This window comes from Notamacropus eugenii, chromosome 2 (assembly GCF_028372415.1).
Source record: "Notamacropus eugenii isolate mMacEug1 chromosome 2, mMacEug1.pri_v2, whole genome shotgun sequence".
In the NCBI taxonomy this organism is placed as follows: Eukaryota; Metazoa; Chordata; class Mammalia; order Diprotodontia; family Macropodidae; genus Notamacropus; species Notamacropus eugenii.
Window position 1 is genome coordinate 494,841,224 of NC_092873.1, and position 23,889 is coordinate 494,865,112.

Below are 23,889 nucleotides of genomic sequence, written 5' to 3' on the forward strand. Positions count from 1 at the left end.
CAGAACAACCAGATTCCCTTGTACTCTTGGCACTCTTGCTCCTTCAGGTTTTGGCTTCAAGCAGACAAAGTGCAATATTAAATTTTTTGACAATGACAAAGTGAACCAGACTGTCACTATACACACATCCTTTTATATGGAATTGATTATTTGAGGTTGCTATTGTGATACATATTTGGTTCGAGAGTGACTGCCTATGTAGTTGGCCTGAAGAATTGGTTGGTGGAGAGTCAAAGTATCCAAGGCTAGGCATGTTATTTTGCCCAACAGGTGGAGCTTGACATGGGACTCTTCTCAGATCACTGAATTGTATTACTGTTGCCTTTCAGAAATGCTACAGTGCACAGATACAGAGAAGCAGCAGCAGCAGCTTTCAGAAGCTGGTACTGTTTTAATGGTAAAAAAAAAAAAAAGTCCAATAAAACTATATCCACCCTCATTTTAAAAACATATTTCCATATTAATGCTCAGGTTCATAAGACACCATGAATAATTTACTTGATGGAAAAGCTTTAGAAGCTAAACTTTCATTTGTTCAAATGTCTTAAGTGGACTTTTATGGGGTTGTGGTTCCTACTAATGGGTGGATAACTAGCATCACAGTAATCAAAATGAATACCAAAGAAATCTGAACTCTGCAACAACCAAAGATGTGAAAAAGTCATTTTTCCTGGCCAAAAGCAGAGAATCTATCCCACCATTCCTTGTTTGCCCATGAAACTTTCCATTTAAAACCTCTTTGCCAAAAAGTCCCATTTGAATTGAGGATATCTGATAACAATTACTTTCTACTCCTCATTTTGCTCTTTCGTTCCCAGACTTCCATAATGAACTGCTTGTAGACAAATTACATTATTAGATGTACCCTCTCTTAATAGCATCTAACTTTCCGCCACCAAACATTTCTTGCTGAAGCTAAAGAGCCAAGAGTATAACCACGTGAAGGCAGCAGTTGCTGGGACTAGTTGGAAGCAACTTTGTGCCAAGATATCACCATTTGTTGCCACATGAATAGCCTCCAGCACATCACTCTACAGCTTCCCTTGAGTCAGAATAATTTCTAATTAAGTTTTTAAAGAAGTTTTCTTTAAACTTCTCTAAACAGAATTTATTTATTTAAACAGAAGTTTGGGGGATGTTGTGTGTGCCCATTTTATTTTTAAAATTCTACTTATCTTTAAAAGGCAAAACAAAAAAGGTAATAGCTAAGTCAGGATGGATTTAGTTAATGTCTGAAGTAGGATTCATGGGATTAATTACTTCTAGGATAAAATATAAAATCCTGCTTGGCTTTTAAAGCCTTATATAACCTGGTCCCTTCCTAACTTTCCAGTCTGCTTATACCTTAACTCTCTCTTCCCCCCTATCCCCACCACACCCAAGTATTCTTTAAACCAGTAACATTGACTGCCTTACTATTCCTCAAATTACACTTTCTCTTTCCTGACACCTGGCATTTATGTTCTCCGGTTGTCCCCCATTATTGGAACACAGCCTCTCTCTCTTCATCTCTGCTTCCTAGTTTCCCTGGCTTTTTTCAAGTATCAGCTAACTTGTCTACTTCTGCAATAATGTTTTCCCCAATTTTCCTTAATCTTAGTTGCTTCTTTCTGATAGTGTCTCCAGTTCATCGTGTGAATATCTTGTTTGCACATGGTTACTTGTAGGCATGCTTCCTCATTAGTCTGTGAGCTCCTTGAGGGGAGGGACTATTCTTTCCCTTTCTTTGTGTCCCCAATTCTTAGCACAGTGCCTGGCACACACTAGGAACTTTATAAATGCTTGTTGAAAATCTCAGAATAGAGGGCATCTAATCTAATTCACACCCGAAGCAGGAATCCCTTTAACAACAAGCCTGACAAAATGGTCTGCAGTCTCCACCAGAAGACTTTCAGTGATAAAAGAACGTATATCTACTAAGGCAATCTGTTCTACTTTTGCAGTCCTAATTGTTTGGAAATTTTTCCTTATTATTGAATTAAATCTTCCTTGGCAGCTCCCTCGTACCAACTGCTATTAGCAAAGCCTTTACGGCACCTACCTTGATTTAAGGTTCATTTCAAGTGCCATATCTTTCAAGAAGATTCTCCAGATTTCTCTAATTGCTAGCACCTCTCTTCAAATAACTGTATTTATTTTGTATACATGCTGTAGCTACCTTTCTGTGAACATATTTAATTTCCCTTGAAGGAAGTAAGTCCCTTGAGGGCTGTTCCTATCTCCCTTCTAGATATCTGCATAATCAGCATATAGTAGGCACTTAATGCTTATTGACTGATCCCCAGAAGAACAAATCTAATCCTCCTTCTACCTGACAGTCAATTTGATAATTAGTTATAATTATGCAAAACTGGCAGAAGCTCTATCATCTGAAAACTGGCCATTTCATTCTGATCAATAATATGGGGACAAAACAGTCCTGCTTTTCTTAGAATAAACCCAGAGTCAGTTAAGTGTAGACTGTCCCTTTCATTGTTGATACCAAAAATTCCATAATGAGCAAACTGTTCCTTTAGCTCCAAGCACTTTCTTCTCTTGATGTCCTACCTAAAAATGAAAATGCTCCTAGGAGAAATGCAATAAGAAGTCCCTAATACCTGAGTGAAAATATGTGTTTGCACTATTCACCCCTACACCCAAGATCCCCTTCACCCCTCCTTATCCCCAAGAAAGCCAAGGCAACTAAGCTGGGTTGGCCACCAAGCAGCAAATATTCCCAACACGTCCCTGCTATTGCTGAGGTTTTGTCTTTAATGAAGGGAAAGATGGTAAGCCAGGTGAAAACTCTCCATCACTTAGCATAGTGCTTGACACACAGTAGGCCTCAATCAATATTGATTAATAGGTTGATTGTCTGAGTGGTGGGAGGCGATGGAGAAGAGAAGAGTTATTTTTATGTTGTTTTTTCTGAGTGTTTCTGTGAGGCCCTACATTATCTGTGTCTCTGGGGGAGTCTTCTGGGTTGGGCAGGGCTGTGAGCTGTCCAAGGTCTGACGCAGAGGTCTCTGTGGTGAAGAATCCCTATCTCAAGGTCAGCTAGTTAGCTACATCCTTGTCAACCTCGGAGCCCATGCGTATTCTCTCTAGTATGCCTTTGTCAGAGGACCCTACCTGCAGAAGAGACAATATGAAGGCGCTTGGTTGTCTGGAGAAAGAGATGCTGAAAGAAGGTGAGATGGTTTGGAAAGGAGAGGGGAGAACTAGGCATGAACAACCATAATAGTAATTTGCCTGCATGATAAACTTCACTGACCACTAATCATGGATTTTAAAAGGTTTTGTGAAATGCAATTTGGTGTGTTGGGTCAGATCTTAAACATTTATTTCAAAAAATTTGACATTCAGAATGATGATAGAGAGGGAGTGAATAAATATGACTATACGCCTATCTTTAAAAATGATCTATTTCAAAAATATTTTTAAATTTTTCTTCAAAATTTATTAATTCATTTTCAGTTTTCAACAATCACTTCCATAAGTTCCAAGTTTTTTCTCCCTCTGTCCCCTGCCCTCACCAAGACAGCATCAAAATTATTTTTAAAATGTTGTCAGTTATATCATCAAAAGTATAGATATTACCGAGTAATTACCATATGGAGTAAAGTTAATGAAGATAAAATGGAAATTCACCTACTTATTGACTTCTACCTCCTACTTCTTAGGAAAATTCAATCTAACCTATAGGTTAGAGAATTTTTGCTGTTGTTAATAATGTTAATAATGTTGTTAATAATAATGTTAATAAAGAGGCAGTGTGGTGTAATGGATAGAAAGCTGGCCTCAGAGCCAGGAAGGACTGGTTTCAAGTGGAATCTCTGACACAGTGGCTATGTGACACTGGGCAAGTCACTCAACTTCTCTTTTTCCGGTAGCCATCTGAGACCGTTTGAGAGAAAGCATCAATCTGTATTGGTGGAAGGAGTTTCCTATTCCAGTGAAATCACTGGGCCAATTCCTGTCTAATAGCAAGGGCATTTGTCCTTAAAAAGAAGATATTGGATATCCACACTGCTAACTTGTTTTCGAGTAATTTATATACTGATCAACAGTCAAAGAGTTACTGAAGAATTACTACTCCTCTGCTCCACCAGATAGGCTGAGGCTGTACCTGTGATTTCAATGACATGGCAGCTCCCCAATATGTAAATTTCCTTTGCCAATGTACATGGGTACATTCTCTTAAACTCCCAGTCTTAGACAGCTGCCTACAACACTGAGGGCTTGTGATCCATGATTGTCCAGAGTTGCAGTGAGTATGTGTCAGAGGCAGGACCAGATTTCCTGGCTTGAAGATCAGCTTTCTATCCATTCCACCACACTGTCTTTTAACCATTATTAACCAATTAAATGTCTTCAAAATAGTGTGAAAGATTGGACTTTCTTCAGAGGAAAGAGGAGGGAGAGATTGGACTTTCCTCAGAGAGAAGAGGAAGGAGAGACTGGACTTTCCTCAGAGGGAAGAGGAAGGAGTAAATAAGTAAGTTGAATATCATCTCTCTCCCCAAATGAAGATCATCCAGATGTAATGCAGATCATTTGAGTTCAAATGTAGCCTTAGATATTACATTCATAAAACTGAAATTTAGGCAGAAGTAAATCCCAATTGTACTAAAACATCAGGGAATACATTGAATGGTAATTCTGGCAAAATTCCAAATATGAATAAGGAAGATGCATTGTGGGTGAGGGTGTTATTATTGCTCATTCACATCAATAGTGTCTACCCCTCCATGACCCCATTTGGGGTTTTCTTGGCAAAGATACTAGAGTGGCTGGCCATCTCCTTCTCCAGATCATTTTACAGATGAGGAAACTGAGGCAAACAGGCTTAAGTGACTTGCTCAGAGTCACACAGCTAGTTAAAAGTCTGAGGCTGGATTAGATCCTAGGTCTTCCTAACTCCAGTCCCAGCTCTCTATCCACTTTGTCACCAAGCCACCTAGATGGCTAATGGAGAATATAATTTGAGAAAACTGACTTATTTTAAAAACATAAACATGGTACTTTTGGCTGCTGCTGATCACACAGGTTCTCCATTCACATTGTATTCAAATATCTTATAGTGATGGGTGGTGAGGTCATCCTTGGTTTTTCTCTAGCAGCTGGACTGGTTCAGACATTTCATTAGTTAACAAAAAACGACAATAGTTTGAACAACTACTCTTTGCAAGACACTGTTTACGTGCCAGGGGCAAGGTGGGAACAAATGATTGAACAGTCTCTCTGTTCAAACACACCAGATCTACTGAGGAGATTGAATATTTCATTAAGAGTCTGAAGACCTAGGATCAAATCCCTGTTCTGCCACTTATTATGTGACCACAGACCACTTCCCTCTGTGAAGCCTATTTCCTCATCTTTAAAATGGTGGTGGTGATTTTTATGCAACCTGCCCTTTGTAACTTTGTAGCTATGCAGCGGCAAACCAATGCCAACTGGGGGTATTATTACTCATTGCCTTTATTTAATTTCTAGCTAGTTGGTCTCTATCTTAGCACCAGGAACCCTACCCTAGGGTACTTATTAAAGGACAATTTTCTAGCATTTGACTGACCCTGGGAGCAGCATGGCACATTAGATGAGGTTGGAAATCCAAAACATTAGCTTTATTTTCCATAAAGGGAAGGAGAAAATGCCACTGTAATTGAATTATTGACATGTGCAACTCAAAATAAAAAGTGAATTCATTATGATTCTTTGTGTGTGCATGTATGTAGGGTCATAATGAATATGTATATATGTATACATACACATATATATTATTTGCACACACATATGTATATGTATGTATTTATGTCTGTGTGTATGTGTATGCATACATACTTGTATATATAAACAAACAGGAAAGAATGAAGTCAACTTATAAGGTATTGATCAACACTTGGAAGGACACTGACCACTTTCTTCTTAGGAAAGACAGTCACTGGATATTACAGGTACCCCGAACAATCTCCAGAAAGGAAACTGGACTGAAAGAGGCACTATTCTGAAGAGCTCCTGAGAATGTTTCCTTTTCCTCCTAAAGAACAAGCTACATGCAGCCCTGTCTCTTGGTGAAGATCACATTAGAAATGTTTCCATTAGTACTGAACTTTTTTCAGTTTAAAATTCAGTGGGGAACCCCATAAAATCAGAGTTGAGAGGCAAAAGGGAAAATAAGCGGTTGAGATATGAGACCAATATAACTTGGCTCCCAAACTCCACCAAATATTTCTAACATGTGTCAATGCCCTAATGTGCAAAAAGAATAAAGACAAAAACTCCCAATATGAAAGAAAGCATCTAGCTTCTTGCAATGTTATCGAATGCTAACAGCAACCAATTCTTTGGGCCTTGGCTGTGTGTAGGCACTGGTGCAGCCCTGGCCTGATGGCATTTTAAAATCAAATCTCACTCTATTTGTCTTTCATTGTTGACCTATATTGTGTTTCAAGCATTCCCTGCAATTTTCAACGTGCTGTTGTGGCTTTTTTTATACCGTCACTATCTCTTTAACACACAAAACAATCTCTTAATTGCTTTTAATGAGACTAAAAAGCAACTAGATTTGGAGGGCAGCATTTCTATTTAAAACACACGCACAGAGACACACATACACACACACAACCACCCCACAGAGTACAGCTTACCAAATATACTCCATTCATTCCAACACTTACCAAACCAACAAAACAGACCCACACCCCCATCCCCATCTGTATTCATTCACTCTCCTCTCCCATTCTGCATGACTCACTCGTCAGCATTGTAAAAGTAACCGAGATCTCAGTGAGCACGCTCACACCCCCATTTATTCAGCCCCCAAACAGCTCCTGAGCAGCCAAGGCGCTACTTGATCTCTGCCTCACTGTGACAAATGGGAGCATTTTCCTCAAGTCCCTCTCCCATCATTCCACCAGCCTGCCTGCTTGCCACGCCTTAGAGCACACGGCACACACGGGCTCTTCTCTCCCTGACAAACAGCTGGGAGTTACATTTTCTTTTTCTTTCCTCACTGGCTCTCTCTGCAAAACAAACAAACAAAAATGCATGTGTGGGGAAGGTGGGATGGGGGAAGTGGGATGGAGTGGGGCAGTTTTCACGCACCCTGCCCAGTTTCTGCAAGAAAGCAGAAATAACACTTCTAGAATCTTGAGTATCAGAACAGCATGCAACCCTTTGCAAACAGTCAGGAGATAATGACAATGAACTTCTCCCTGTGTTTCTCTCTCCAATGTACGTGTGTTGGTCTCATATACACTCTCTCCCGGGAACGGGAAGTTCCTAACTAGTGCGGGAGCCGATTCTTCCTAGATATTGGGCAGATGCCGCTGTTAAGTGGCGGGCGCGCGGGGAGGGGCGCCCCAACCTGCGAAGCCCTCCCTCCTCTCTGAGCTCTGCCCAGCCGCGGCCCGCACGCCCCGCGGCCCGCACGCCCCCCGGCCCGGCCCGCACGCCCCGGCCCCGGCCCGCACGCCCCCAGTCCATGCCGGCACGCCCCCAGCCCCGGCCCGCACGCCCCCTGACCCGGCCCCGGCCCGCACGCCCCCAGTCCATGCCCGCACGCCCCCAGCCCCGGCCCGCACTCCCCTGCCCCGGCCCGCACGCCCCCAGTCCATGCCCGCACGCCCCCTGCCCCGGCCCCGGCCCGCACGCCCCCTGCCCCATGCCCCATGCCCCGGCTGCCCCCGGCGCGCCTCCCCGCCTCCCTACCTCCTTCCTCCGGCTCACCGCCCCGGGTCTGGTGAGGAGCGCGGTCTCCTCGCACACCACGGCCACGTCCTCCACGAACACGCAGTCGGGCAGGCTCTCGTCCGCCGGCAGCTCCACCACTTGCAGCCCCAGTTTGTTCTTCAGCACTCCCACGTAGAGCTGGTGCTCCCGCTCGGCCCGGGCGAAATCCACCTCGTCGCCCTTCTGGCGCCGGAGCGCGTGCTGGCACAGGGACTCGGGCAGTCCCCGCACCACGGCGTGGGTGACCCGGCCGAAGGTGGAGAGGTGGCCGAGTGCGGCCATGGCCAGCGGCTGCGGCTGCGGCTGCGGCAGGGGCAGGGGCCGGGAGGCTGGAGGCGCGGGCGGCGGAAGGGCTGCCCCGGCGGGGTGGCGGGGCGCGGCGCGGCGCTGCGTGGGGCCGTGCGGTGACAGGCGGCCCCCCCTCCCCGAGAAGGGCAGCGGCGACCACGTAACCGCGGCTCCTTCCCCTGGCAGCCGATGAATGTAGTGCAAAAAAAGCTTCCTGCTCGCCACCGAAAACCTGCCCGGCCTCACTGAGCATGCCCAGTGCTCGGGCTGGAGCCGCGCACCGGAGTTTGCATGTGCGGATTCCAGGGCTCCCGGTTTTCGCCGCAGCCAAGGAAAGCGGGGTGGGGTTGGAGGGGTGCGGGGTACCGGGGCAGCGTCAGAGAGAGGCTGCGTCCAGCCCGGGCCAGGCCGGAGATGACCATCGGGGCAGGTAGAAGGGACCCAGGAGAAGCGCTGTTTTCGACTTCACCTGTTCCCCTCCCCACCTTCCCCGCCCCCCGCTGCCCACCCTGCCCAACGCGGGGCAAATGCTGTTTTCCCATGACTGTTGCCAGGGACGTGGCCTGATAGGGATCTTACTTTTCCAGCCTCACGTTGTGGAGGCTGGGAGCAAAGGTCAATGCCTCCCGTGTCCTACATGCCCAGGAGGCCTGTTTGCCTAAGGTGGAGGTCAACCTTTCCTTCCCACCAAGTTGCTTTGGCTGTCTCTGAATACAGAAATCTCCCAAGCACTTTACCTTACCACAATCTTTTTGGTCTTGGGAGTGAGTTGAGGATGTGGAGAGAGTGACCGTAATGTGGCATGGTGGATAGAAAGCTGGCCCTGTGAGTCGAGAAGACCTGGGTTCAAGTCCAAATTCTGTCACAGTTGTCATGGTGTGAGCCTAGGCAAGGCATTTAAGCACCCATTTGTCCCCCGAGCAACTTTCTAAGACTTTTACAAAGGAGGTACACATCTGGCTTGGTAGGAGTCTTCTTAAAAGGCGTTTCCAACATCTGTTAAATCAGAGATCCAGATCCATATCTAGGGAATGTTTAACATGCAGATGAGAAGATTTAGGGAGGCAAAGTAATGGTGTAGAAAGACTTCCATTTTGTTGGTGGAGTTGTGAACTGATTCAACAGTTCTGGAGAGCCATTTGGAACTATGGCCAAAGGGCTATAAAACTGTGTGTATCCTTTGATCCAGGAATACCACTACTAAGTCTGTATCCCAAAGATATCATAAAAAAGGGAAAAGGACCCACATGTACAAAAGTATTTATAGCAACTCTATGAAGCAGCAAAGAATTGGAAATTGAGGGAATACTCATCAATGAAGAAAGCCTGAACAAATTGTGGTATATAAGTATAATGGAATACTATTGTGCTATAAGAGGTGAAATTTGAACTCAGGTCCTCTGAGTCAGAGGTCAGTATAGAAAGCTAGGTTGGGCACAGAAGACCTTAAACAAACAAAATATTAATTAAGGAAAATTTTTCTAGTATGAAAAGTGGGTTGGAATTATGATAATGATTATAGCTAGCATTATAGCTATTTAAATATAGCAATTTAAGTTTTGCAAAGTGCTTTACACATATTATCTCATTTTATCCTCACAAAAACCCTACAAGATAAGTATCATCATTATCCCCATTTTGCAGATGAATAAATTGAGGCAGACAGAGGTCAAATGACTTTTTCAGGGCTTATACCCCATGGAAGCCATTGATAAGAAAAAAAGTCCTTATATACTTCAAAATATATATAGCAGCACTTTTTTGTGATACCTAAGAAATGGAAACAAAATAGATGCCTATCAAGTGGGGAACGATTAAACAAATTGTGGTACATGAATGTAAGGGAGCATTACTCTGCTGTAAGATGTGTGTGTGACGAGTACAGAGAACCATTGAAAGATCTATATGAACAGATGCCCAGAGAAGTAAGCAGAGTTGAGAAAAAAATGTTCACAGTGACTACATCAATGTAAATGGAAAGAATAGTCACACACTAAAAAAAAAAAATCAAAAGTAAAAGTTAAAGAAGCAGGACTCAAATGAAGTTACATGAGAAGACACCCACAATTCACCTCTTCCTGGAGGTGGGAGGTCCACAGGTAATACACATTGTACATGTTTTGAGACTTTCTCCAATATATTTGATCAGTTGTACAGATGTTTTTTCCTCTCTAAAAATATACTCTATCATATGTGAGGACTCCTTGGGAGGGAGAAGGATATTTGGGATAACTATGGTGATGTAAGAAACAGAAAATATCAATAAAACTTATTTTTTTAAAATAAATTTTAAGTGGCTTGCACATAGCTAATAACTGTCTAAAGCTAGCCTGCCTGATTCCAGGTGCAGTACACTATCTACTCCATAACCTGTCTGGAAGGAGATAAATTAGAGGTACAATTCCTTGCCAACTTCTTCCCAAATTCAGGAATTCTCTTTATAACATTCAACATTGCATTCATAAAGTACCTACTATGCTTCAGCAGCCTTTCAGATACTGGGGATGCAAAGACAAGAACAAAAGTCCCGGTCCTTTGGGAATTTGCGTTCAACGAGAAACAACATGTCACCTGCGTAGCAAATATGAACTACATACACGGTAAATAAAAAGTAATTTACAGACAGGTACATTAATGTACTATTGGTGAAGCTATGAATTGGTCTAGCTATTCTGGAAAGTAGTTTGGAACTAAGTTATTGAACCTTGTATACCCTTTGATCTAGAGATACCATGACTAAGCCCAAAGGAAGGGGGAAAGGACTTCTATGTACCTGAATATTCGTAGCTGCACTTTTTGTCTATCATCAGCTCTCCTTGGCTTTAACTTCACTGAATGACATGTCCTTCCCTCCCTCCCCACAAAAAGCAGATCACCTGAAATATCACTGGGAAGAATGACTCATTTGATGCTTCTCATCTCACTCTTTTGATTGGAGGGCTAGAGACTCCAAACTCCTGCCAAAGCAGGGCTTAGAACCTTCCTGATAACTCCATTTTCCATCAACAACTCTGCTTGGATTTTAGTGTTTCTGGAGACCCTCACCCTTTCCAGTTTCCTTTTGTGTGTTTTCTTCCTTTGTTACATTGTAAGCTCCTTTGGGGAAGGTTCCATCTCTTTTTATTATTTATATTTCCAACACTTAGGACAACTTCTGGCAAACACTTGCATATATTTCCATAGATACTTGATAAATGTTTATTGAATTGAAAAAGAACTAGAAGCTAAGGAGTTGCCCATCAGTTGGAGAATGGCAGAGTAAATTATAGTTTGTATGTAATGGAACACTGTTGAACTATTTTTTAAAAAAAGCAGTAAAAGAGGATGGTTTCAGAGAAACTTAAGAAGATTTGTCTGAACTGATGCAAAGTGAAGTGAGCAGAACCAGGAAAGCAGTCTCATATAAAATCAACATAGTCAGAAGGAAGAATTATGAGACTAAGAACTCTGGTCAATGAAATGACCATTCATAATTCCAGAGGACCAAATGCTATTTACTTCCTGACAGATGGATTAAATAAAACACAGCTTTTTTGGACATAGCCAATGTGAGAATATATTTTGCTTGATTATACATATTTGTTACATGGGATTGTTTTGTTTTTAACAAACAGATATTAGTTTGTTAAAAAAAAATGAATTAAGAAAACAAAGTAATTGCGCTCTGAACCGCAAAAAGGAGAAAATGGATTAATAAGAGCTGACATTTATATAGTGCTTAAAGGTTTGCAAAGTGTTTTAGAAATCTTATCTCATTTGAGCCTCACAATAGCCTTGAGAAGTACTGTGCTATTTTGGGCCCCATTTTATAGATGAGGAAACCAAGAGTCATTAAGTGGCTTGTCCAGGGTCACATAGCAATTAAACGTGTGAGACCAGATTTGAACTTGGCTCTTTCTGACTCCGGGTTCGTTGATCTTTCCACTGTGGCAGATGGTAATCAAGTTAAGTTTTGAAGGAAGCTAGAGATGCTCCAAAGCAGAGATGATGAGTGCAGCATTCCAGGAATAGGTGGACAGCCTGTGAAAGAGCACAGAGATGGGAGATTGAACTGAATTTACAGCGATGAGCAAGTGGCCTTATTGGACTAAAACATAGTGTATATGGAGAGTGATATGTAATAAGTCAGGGAAGGTAACCTGGAATCATATTGTGAAGGGTTTTAAAAGCCAAACAGGAATTTGTACTTTATCTTAGAGGCAAGAAAGAGCTACTGGAACACTTTTTGCATTTTTTAAAACAATACATTTTATTTTACATGTAAAAATAAGTTTCAACATTCATTTAAAAAAAAAGTTTTGAGTTCCCAATTCTATCCTTCCCTCCCTCCCCTTCCCCTTCCTGAGATGTTAAGCAATCTGATATAGGCTATACATATGTAATCATGTAAAACATTTCAATATTAGTTATTTTGTAAGGAAGGAAAGAAAGAAAGAAATGGAAAGGGAAGGTAAAAGAAGGGCAAGGAAGGGAAGGGAAGGGAAAAAAGGGAGGGGAAGGGAAGGAAGAGATAAATAATATGCTTTGATCTGCATTCAGACTCCATCAGTTCTTTCTCTGGAGATGGATAGCATTTTTCATCATGAGTCCTTGGGAATTGTCTTGGATCATTATATTGCTGAGAATAACCAAGTCATTCACAGCTGGTCATTGTATAATATTGCTGTCAGTGGGTACAATGTTCTCCTGGTTCTGCTCACTTCACTTTGTATCAGTTCATGTAAGTCTTTTTCCACTGGCATTTCTTGAGTAGGACAGTGCCATAGTTATAACAGTGCATTAGGGATGTCAGATTGGCAGCTGTGTGAAGGATGAACTGAAAGGGGTAAAGACTGGAAGCAGGAGATCAATTAGTAGACTATCGAAGTAGTTCAGGTGAGAGGTGATAAAAGCCAATATCCCTGACAGATGATCACTTAAATTCTCTCTGGATAATTCCAGTGGTGCACAGCCCCATCCAACACAATTCTGTTGAAAAAAAAAACATTTGTTAAATTGTGTCAAATTTATGTGTGATATACTTATTATTATCATGTATCTCAAAATCCCTTAAGCCTAGTTACAGTCTCTGAAACTATATCAACTATCTAGTCTGTCTTTCACACAATAGTCTTTCAAATACTTTCAGATTTGATCTCTTGCCCTCCAGATTAGATGCCATTCCTTGATATAAATCAACAAAGTCTATTTCTAGACCTTTCATGGCATTGATCATGTTGTCCTCTGGAAAACTTCCTGAGAATAGTGTGATATAATGAAAAAGAATTGTAGAACACTGAATCAGTAGAGATCTGGGTTCAAATTCTGCTTCAGATAATTTACTAAGTATGGGATCATGAGCAAATCACCCTATGTAGAGTCTCAGTTTTCTTCTCTTTAAAGTAGGAATAATATCTATAGTTCTTACTTCTCAAGGTTATTGGGAGGATGAAATCAGATAATATGCATAAAAAGGGCTTTGCTATCATTAAAGATGCTCCAATGAATCGATGATCTTATCAATATGGACATTCTCATCAACAATCAGATGTTGACCTGTCCATGTTTCTCCATCCTGTGTAACTTTTGACCACATCTCTCATAAATTGATCACGGAAGTACACTAAAAATTATGGAGACATTTAGCATATTTGCTTGACATCTCAAGGAAACTAAAGGAGAACCAAGGCTATCTTTCATCTGTTCCTTGATCTCACCATGTAACTAATTCATCTTTTTTCTGACCCTATACTCATTGAAAATCAAATAATCTAATCCCAGAAAAGCACTTAGCACAATGACTGGCACATGGTGTATATTTAATAAATGCTTCCTCTCCTCTTCCCTCCCCATTGCATCTTCACAGTAATTTATTATAGTATGTTAGACTGGAGTCAAGTCACGGGAAACATGCATCTTTTCATTACTTTCATGGGCAACATGTATATTTCTATTGGTTTCTGGGAAATTCTCAACTTCCATTTTTCTGAGGCACTGGTATTCTATGAGTGGCAACCATACAATATTACTGGAAGTATAATTGTGTTTTAAAAAATGAGGCTTTGTTTCAAGGAGAAGCTGGGAGTCATTAAAGGAACTTTGCAATTTCTCAAAGGGAATGCAAAGCTGTTTTTATCCTCCTGTTCAACTCCTTGCTGTAAACCTTTAAAAGCTATAAAAATAGAAGCTACTCTCATTAAGATGTGGTGCCTAGAACAAAGCACAGTACTCCAGATGGGATCTGCCTGTTCACAGAACAGTCAAATTAATTTACCTTCCTTAATTTTTGACATTATACTTGTGTTGATGGAGCCCAAGCTTAAATGAGGTTTTTTGGCCACTGAGTTACACTGGATTTTCAGTCAACCAGAAATTCCAGGTCTCTTTTGAAGTGTACTCTGAAAACTCCTGAGTAAGGTCTGAACCAGATTAAAATGTAACTGGGAAATATTTTAAAAAATAAAAATACAATGCAACATAGATAATGTTAATTTGTGGTTTTCCAGCCCACTGGAATCCAGTTTTATTTGAGTTTGACACCACTGCAAACCACATCTTTTCCCCATCCTGTGCTTGTGCAACTGATTTTTTGGAACCAAAGAACAAATTTTGACATTGATCTTTACTAAATTTCTTATCTCCAGTATTTTCAGATTTTTGTGAATCTTGAGTTGAGAGCCTTTAAAATCTTGTGTGTATTAAAACACTTAAAAGATCAAAGATGTAGAGCTGGAAGGGTCTTTAGGGACATTCAAGTCCAATCCTCTTATTTCACAGACCCAGAAAAATTTTATGTGACTCTCCTAGGGTCAATCACACTTACTGGTCTGGGTCTGATACATGATTTGAACTCAAGTCTTCCTGACTCTGAGCCTATGTGGAAAAGGTAGACTGAATTAGGGGGAAACTTCTCCCCAGGGAAAAAAAATAACCTTAGAGGTCAAAGAAACAGAGCTACAGTGTTCTTATAAATAGAGAATAAATATTTATAGCCACTGTCTTTGTAGTGGCAAAGAACTGGAAAGAGTAGGGATGCCCACCAATGGGAGAATGGCTGACCAAGTGATATATGATTGTGATGGAGCACCACTGTGCTATAAGAAATGATGAGCACGTTGATCTTAGAAAAACATGGATAGATTTGCACGAAATAATGAAGAGTGAAATAAGCACAACCTAGATACAGTGACAGCAATATTATTTTAAGGATAACTTTGAACAAATAAATAATTTTGACTGTTAAAATACTCAAATTAACTACAAAAGATATATAAAGGAAGACCCTATCTGCATCCAGAGAAAGATTTGATAAATAGAAGACAAATTTGCATCTAATGATAGCCATCTCTGGGATGGTAGGAAGGGAAGAAAACAGGTAAAAAAAAAAGAAATTTACATGATAACTTTATTAAATATTGAAAAAGAATAGCAAGTTGTATGTAACAGATTTGCCATTTCATGTGTAATCATCTTTTTTATTATACTGCTATGGAAATACTTGCTTTATCCCATAAATTAAAAATTCAACAAATAAAAATCAAAAAACAGAGACAGACCCTCAGTCTATATTTTATTCAGCAGCATGATAAGCCCACTGACTCTATCTTGAAGGCCTCCACTATTTTAGAGGTTTCCTGCCCTAATCAGGACATTCTGATGAGATAAACCATAGAGGAAAATATCCCCACTAGAACAAACCTGATCTTTGCACTTCCAGAGACCCTAGGTCTTCCTTAAATCACTTGACATCCTTTCCCTCTTACTCAACCTCCAAAATAAGGAAAGTGGCTGAGCAGCCTCACCTGAGAGACTCCTTTTTAACCTGGCATCTTAAGGCTACCTAAAACTCTGTACACGTGTAGCTCTCTTTGTTCTGTAGATCTTGCCATCTCCTGACAACTACCTATCAGCTGATACTAACTAAATTTTTTCTCTTTTACACTTGCCTCTTGATTGATTGACTTCCAGTCAAAGAGAAGTGGAAGAAATACTCTCCTCGGGGATCTCAGGACCTCTGACAGAAGAATTCCCCAGCGCCTAGCACACTATCCACTACCCCACTTAGCTGCTTCTCAGGTAGTGAAACTTGCAGGTCTTGGACCTGAAACCTAGGAATTAGTAACACCACACCCTAATCCAGTGGTTCTCAAAGTATTTTCTGAAGACTTTTAATGGTCAGTGAGACCCTTTCAGGGGGTCCACAAAGTCAAAACTACTTTCACAATAATACTAAGAAATTTTGATTTCTAATATGTAAATAGCAATAAACAAAAACTCTTTGGGGAAGTCCTCCTCAATTTTTGAGAGTTTAAAGTGATCCTGAAACCAAAAGGTTTGAGAACCACTGTTCTAACCAAATGAGTTAATTGGAATTTCATATTCCAGGTCTCAACCAAGCACCAGAGGTGCACTCACATGCAGTATAGTCACTACCCTAACAGAGCTCATATTCTATTGAGGGAAACAATACACAGGACATTAAAAGTGATCTCAAGGAGGAAGGTCTCCTTTAGAAGGTGGAATTTGAGCTGAGTCTTTAGGGAAGTCAGGGAAATGAAGAGCTTAAGAGGGAGAGAGACAGAGAGAGACAGAGGGAGAGAGACAGAGACACACAGAGAGAGACAGAGGCAGAGAGAGAGACCAAGAGCAAGCATTATTCCAGGCATGGATGGAGGGGCCCATCAGTACAAAAACAGAAATGAGAGATGGAGTTTCATGGGTAATGGGAAGTAATATACCATGTAACTGAGTCAGAGTGTATGGAAAGGAGTCAAATTCCGAGACTGTTAAAATTGAGGGGGGCTGGATGGAGGGCAGTAAAGTGTGAAAGGACTAATGTAGTAGGTTGATTGTAACTAGCCCATGAACCCAGAGCTCAAATGTGTCTAGTGTGTTCTGGTGATGAAACCTCTGTGCATTTAAGCTTCTGCAGATATTATTTCCAGTCTGTTTATTGTGAAGAAGAGGAACATTTTGAATGACTTCTGAGCCAGAAATCCCAATGCATTCCAAAGGCACCAATCAGAGGAGCTGCTGTGGGAATGGGGAGGTCAACTTGAAGTCTGGGGTCGTGGTTCTACTGCTGGGTTTCTGCTGTCAGCCGCCTAACTCCCCAGTTAATTTTACATGAAGCCAGTAAGTACACTGCCTGGCTATGTCTTCTGTCTCTGTTGCGTCTTCTCTGTCTTACATAAAGGAATATTAGAGATAGAAAGGACTGGGCTGTGCCTTTGTGAATTTGGAAGGTCAAGAGGGTGAGTTCCCAGAGACTGAAGAGCCAAGGTCCAAGCTGAAGTTTGTGGTCCACCAGTGCATCCCCAAGTAATAACCTGATGGACGCACCCTAAAAATGGATAGAAGGCAGCCAAGAAGGAGCAATGGAGATTTATTCATCAGCTGTGTCAAACTTAGAAGTGAACTTAGAAGTGAAAGGGGCTATTTCGTCATAGCAACTGCTTAAGATGGGAAGCAACTCTTCTTAGGGACTGGGGTGACAACTGGAAGAGGGAGATGCCCTGGGGTAAGGGGAAAATACTTTGTAGTTTCTGTTCTTGCTATAGCTTTGGATTATATATCCCTTTGTAAAAGCCAATTGATGTTAACTGGTTCAGTGATACTAGAACCTTGGCAATCTATATTGGGGATATCCCCCAGCCCCTCAAGGATACTCCTAGAACCCGAAGGAGTAAAAGTTGCTTTGTTCTGAGGGACCTCATTCATCAAGCAGAATGGTCTTGAGATAAGGGTGCTCAGATCTTCATAAAGGCTACACTGGAAAAGTAGGAAGGGGTCAGGTCATGAAAAAATTTTAAATACCAAACAGAGGACTTTATATTTAATCCTGCAGGTAATAGAGAACCACTGCAATCTGATGAGTGGGGGACATAGTTGGACCCAGACTTTAGAAAAATTTGATTGAGAGCTAATTGGAAGATAAATTGGAATGGAGAGATACATAAGGAAGGACCAATCAGAGACCAACCAGAAGACTATAGCTGTGGTTCAGGCAAGTGGAGATATGAACCTCAGCTAGCGTGAAGGTTGTATGAATGAAAAGTTATTGTAAACATGGAAATTATCTGATGTGGCAACAGATGGTTTATATGGGGTAAATAAGAATAAGAAGTTGAGGATGACAGTAAGCCTTTGTTACTGGAAAAATGATGCCTCTGATGGTGAGAAAGAAATTCTGAAGAAAGGAGGAGAAAAGAAATGGGTTCTGTTTTGGACATAAGTTCCAGATGTATGAAAAGAATTTGGTAATTTGGGACTGGGGCTCAGGAAAGAAATTATAACATACATACATACATACATACATACATACATACATACATACATACATATATATATGTAGTTCAGTTTCCCAGCATCCATAGCCATAACAATCTCCTCTTCCCAGCTACTAGATATGAATTCCCACAGTTATGGTTCAAAACATCTCCACTATGCTTGTGCAGCACTATATAATGATAAATAATATAAGCATCCACTGTGAGTGCAAATTAGATACAGGGATGAGGTGGTATAAACTTGTGAGGCTATTGCTGGCAATATGCCTTCTTCATCTGATACCCTATAAAGCAAGTGGTCACTAGTCAGTGAATGGGGAATCACAACTTCAAGTGGTCCACATTGACGCTTGGACAGGGGAACCCTTCGGGTTGAATGCACAAATATATATATATATATATATATGTATATATATATGTTGGGAATTTTCTGCATAGAGATGATGTTTGACCTCATTGGAGCAGTTGTGATCACCAATTTGAGATAATATAGAGGAAAAAGAGAAGAGGGCTCAGAATAAAGGAGATTCATGGTTGGAGGACATGGAGTGGATGAAGACTCAGCAAAGAAGACCAAGAAATGGCCCTAGGTAAGAGGGGAGACAGAAGAGGGTGGTGTCCCACAAACCTAGAAAGGAGGGAACATCCAGGAGGAGAAGGTAACTGACAGTGTCAAATAGTGTAGAGAAGTCAGAAAAAGATGAGAATGTGAGAAGGCTACGTGATTTGGCAATTAAGAGATAATTGGAGACGGTAGTATCAGTTGGATGATGAAATTATAAGCCAGAATGATGAGTTTGGAAGAGAGTGAGAGAAGAGGATGTGGAGGCACTTAGTGTAGAGAGCTTTCTCAAAGGGTTGAGCTGAGGCAGGAAGGGGAGAAACAAGATGATGACTGTTATCACAAAGGTGCATGTTAAGGGTTTGGTTTAGGCAAGGAAAAAGACCAAGGTCCTTCTTCCAGGACCAGAGTGGAATGGAAGACAGCAGAAAAAGATGTCTGAATGATACTGTGAGACAGATAAACACAGCACACAGGATGGTTGCTAGCACATGTTCACTCTTGATTTGGTCAGACAGGAAAGACACGAAGAAGGGGTTAATAATCTTACTTTATTCTAGTCTAGTTTTCTCAGAAAATATTGCTGATAATGAGAGCACAGACTCTTACAGCATTCCATAATCACTCTTTTTGAAGGGTATGGTGGAGGGGGGCAACTACCCCTCCTTCTCAATGGGGTCAATCAACTTGTGCATCCCTTAAATCCCCTCAAGCCTCAATGGGGACCACTTAAGGCAAACACAGATTCCCCCAAGTCTTGATGGGGGCCGATCAAGGCACATATAGCATTCTAGTTTGTGCACTCAACCCTAAGGTTCCCTCCCCAAGCTTCAATGGGGGCCAGTTGAGGCACACATAGCATTTATGCATTCAACCTTCAGGGTTCCCCCATTCATTGACCAGTGACCACTTGCTTTATAGGATATCAGACAAAGAAGGCATATTGCCAGCAATAGCCTCACAAGTTTATATCACTTCATCCTTGTATCTCATTGTGCAGCCGCCGTGGGTGTTTCTATTATTTATCACTATAAAATGCTGCACAAGCATGGCAGAGATGTTTTGAACCATAACTGTGGGAACTCATATCTAGCAGCTGAGAATAGGAGATGTTATGGCTATGGATGCTGGGAAATTGAACTCTAAGAAATAATAACAGAAATTCACTTTACACATACTAAATTCCACATTAAATCACTAAAATTCGCCTTACATACAGACACAAAATGAGGAAGATAGGGAAAGAGAGAGCTGTCAGTGAATGACTTCAATTTTTCCCAGTGAAATATTCTAGGTGAACAGCTGAGAGTGGGGATGGGAGTGCCATTGTGCCCTTGAGGAGAGAGAAGGCTTAGAACAGCTGCTGGAAGACTGAGACAGTCAATCAATCAATAAGAATTTATTATGCTTGCTATATGCCTATACTGCTAATCTCCGGAAATACAAATATAAGCAAAAAGAAAGACAGACCCTGCCATTCAAGAATTTATATTCTAATGGAGTGTAGGGGAGGGAAACAAAGAATAAAAGAAAGCTGAGAAGTGGGTGGGGAGAGAAGGGACAATGGTCAAGAAAGAAAACTGGAGAGATTGGAGTGAAGTGGAAGAGGCATAGAGGAATGAATATGGATGGCTAGCCCTGGCATTTCCTTAAAGTGGAGATTGCTGGAAGAATTAATCAATCAAAGGATATGGTCACAGGTGCAGATAAATCTACTCTGTGAGAAGGTTGCTGTAGAATGGTAGAAAAAGTGATCCAGAGTCAGGAGCAGGGCAGGGGAGCAGTGTCTTCATCCAAGCTGTCCAAAAAAATGAAGTGCATAGAACCTTGACAACCATATTAAAAAAGATTGCAATCTAGTAAATTATGGATAAAAATTATTGATTACCTTTATTTCAGTACGAGCAATGACTGACCCAGCCTGAGCTCTATTCTAGCTCTAACAGTTTGAGAATTTAGAAATGTAATGAGTAAAACTAGCTAGTCTTGATTACCAGATAATAAAATAGCCAATAAGGCAAAAGCAGAGGGTTCCCACTGGAAAATAGTTGGGATATTAAGTTTGAAATCCAAGTTTAGGGTAGGTAGTTAAGAGCCTTGATTTCCAGATTAAGAAGTATGGATTTTAGAATATGGTGGAGCAAAAAGCAGGGACTTGGTAGAGTTCTCCCCCCAAATCCAGTCAGATACCTGTAAAACACGACTCTAAACAAATTCTGGAGCTGCAGAATCCAAAGATGATGGAGGGAAGTAAATCTCTAGCCCAAAACAGCCTGGAAGGTCAACAGGAAGCATCTATCATGCCTGGCTGGGAGTAGAGCACAGTCCAGCCTGCATCATACCAGCACAGGCAGGATCTGAACAGGCCTGGGGGGTGGGGGGAAGGACTGAAGCACTGGCACCTGTGGTGGTTTCCAGATATCTCAACACCAAAATGCTGAGAACAAATTGGGAAGTCGGTGTAAAAAACCTGTTTGACTTGAGTGAGAGAGCAGAGTGGTCTGGCCCCAGCCTCAGGGCAGCAGAGAAGTTGGATGAGCCCACGGCAGCCACAGCAAGGCCAGCAGCAGCAGCTGTTTCTGGAGCTCTAGGCCCACACATTGAGGAGGCATCAAGCAACTGACAATATACACACACCCCTTACTGGAAGTAGAGAACTACCTTGACAAAGAGCTCAAAAGTCAAGTAATTGGTTGGGGAAATGAACAATAAGAGGAAAAACAATCACAGTATAGAATCTTACTTTGGTGACAAGGAAGATCAAAACATACAACGAGAAGGAGACAACAAAGTCAAAGTTACTACCTCCAAAGCCTCCAAGAAAAATATGAATTGGTCTCAGGTCATGGAAGAGCTCAAAAAGGATTTTGAAAATCAAGTGAGAGAAATAGAGGAAAAAATGGGAAGATAAATGAGAGTAATGCAAGAAAATCATGAAAAATGAATCAACTGCTTGCTAAAGGGGACCCAAAAATGCTAAAGAAAATAACACCTTAAAAATGGACTAACACAAATGGCAAAAGAGATCCAAAAAGACAATGAGGAGAAGAATGCCTTAAAAAGCAGAATTGGCCAAATGGAAAAGGAGGTCCAAAAGCTACCTGAAGAAAAGGATTCTTTAAAGATTAGAATGGAGCAGATGGAAGCTTATGACTATGAAAAACCAAGAAATTATAAACCAAAAGAATGAAAAAATAGAAGACAGTATGAAATATCTCACTGGAAAAACAGCTGACCTGGAAAATAGATCCAGGAGAGACAATTTAAAAATTATTAGACTACCTGAAAGCCATGATAAAAAGGAGCCTAGACATCGTCTTTCAGGAAATAATCAAGGAAAACTACCCCAATGTCTGGGACCAGAGGGTAAAACAAATATTGAAAGAATCCACCAATTGCCTCCTGACAGAGATCTCAGAAGAAAACTCCTAGGAATATAGTCAAATTCCAGAGTTCCCAGGCTAAGGAGAAAATATTGCAAGCAGCCAGAAAGAAGCAATTTGAGTATTATAGAAACACAATCAGGATAATACAAGATCTAGTAGCTTCTACATTAAGGGATCAGAGGGTTTGAAATATGATATTTCAGAGGTCAAAGGAGCTAGGATTAAAACCAAGAATCACCTACCCAGCAAAATTGAGTATAATAATTCAGGGGGGAAAATGATTTTTCCATGGAATAGAGGACTTTCAAGCATTCTTGATGAAAAGATCAGAGCAAAATAGAAAATTTGACTTTCAAATATGAGAATCAAGAGAAGCATAAAAAGATAAACAGGAAAGAGAAATCATAAGGGACTTACTAAAGTTGAACTGTTTACATTCCTACATGGAAAGATAATATTTGTAACTCTTGGGACTTTTCTCATTATTAGGGTAGTTGGAAGGGGGATAAATTATCTTTCACACAAAAGAGGTATGAGAAAACTTTTTCAATGGAAGGGAAGAGGGGGGAGGTAAGAGGGAAAGAGTCAATCTCACTCATTGCATTTGGCTTAAGGAAGGAATAACATGCACACTCAATTTGGTATGAAAATCTATCTTCGACTACAGAAAAATAGGAGGGAAGTGGATAAGCAGGGGGGTAGAGGTTGATAGAAGGGAGGAGGGGGTAATTAGAAGTAAACACTTTTGAGGAAGGACAGGGTCAAAAGAGAATAGAATAAATAGGGAGCAGAAGATGGAGGGAAATATAGTTAGATTTTCACAACATGACTGGTATGGAAGTGATTTGCATAACTACACATGTATAACCTGTTTTGAATTGCTTGCCTTCTCAATGGAGGTGGATGGAGAGGGACAGAAGTTGGAACTCATAGTTTTAAAAATGAATGTTAAAAATTGTTTTTACATGCAACTGGGAAGTAAGACATTCAGGCAATGGGGTACAAAAATCTATCTTGCCCTATAAGAAAATAGAGGGGAAGGGAATAAGAGAAGGGAGGGATGTGATAGAAGGGAGGGCAGATTGGGGGAAGGGGTAATCAGAATGCATGCTGTTTTGGGGTGGGCAGAGGGGAGAAATGGGGAGAAAATTTGGAACTCAAAATCTTGTGGAACTGAATGTTGAAAACTATGAAAAAATAAATTAATTAATTAAAAAAGAAGTTTAGATTTTATTGAGCTAATGAGGAATCATTGGATGTTTTGAGCAGGAGAGATTCAACATAGCATGTGCAAGATGCTGGTTGCTTGCCCAATCTTCATTCACAAATGTACCTATGCAGTGAATACATTAAATACATAGCTTCACACTATTTGAGTAGTTTCATGTACTCAAGTACATAAAAACATAAAGAATCAAAGTTGCTTCTTCCCCTCATTATAACCCAGTCTCTATTTACCCCATTTGTCACTTAAGGATAAGTTTGTGTAGTGTTTTATAATTTTGTGTAGTGTTTTATAATTTTAAGAGCACTTTCACAGAAAGTATCTCATGTGATCTTTACAAATAACCAGTTAAAAAAAAAGGGGCAGGCATTATTGTTTTCATTTTAGAGCATTATGGGATAATAGAGTTAGAGCTGGAAGGGACTTGAAAGGTCATCTTGTCCCTTT

At 41.0% G+C, this 23,889-nt stretch overlaps 1 protein-coding gene and 1 long non-coding RNA gene across 4 annotated transcripts in view; both read right to left on the reverse strand.

Annotated features, from left to right (window-relative positions):
• Window positions 1-8,085, reverse strand: part of DDAH1 (dimethylarginine dimethylaminohydrolase 1) — a 199,919-nt gene extending 191,834 nt beyond the window's left edge. The window contains exon 1 of the mRNA XM_072648920.1: window positions 7,693-8,085. Within this exon, the coding sequence (XP_072505021.1) occupies window positions 7,693-7,995 (303 nt within the window). The 5' untranslated portion in view covers window positions 7,996-8,085. The remainder of the gene's footprint in view (window positions 1-7,692) is intronic.
• Window positions 8,086-12,223: 4,138 nt separating this feature from the next.
• LOC140529903 (uncharacterized) overlaps window positions 12,224-23,889 on the reverse strand; it is a 178,457-nt gene continuing 166,791 nt past the window's right edge. For all 3 annotated transcript variants that reach the window (XR_011975724.1, XR_011975723.1, XR_011975725.1), the window contains one exon: window positions 12,224-12,969. This is a non-coding gene — a long non-coding RNA (uncharacterized lncRNA). The remainder of the gene's footprint in view (window positions 12,970-23,889) is intronic.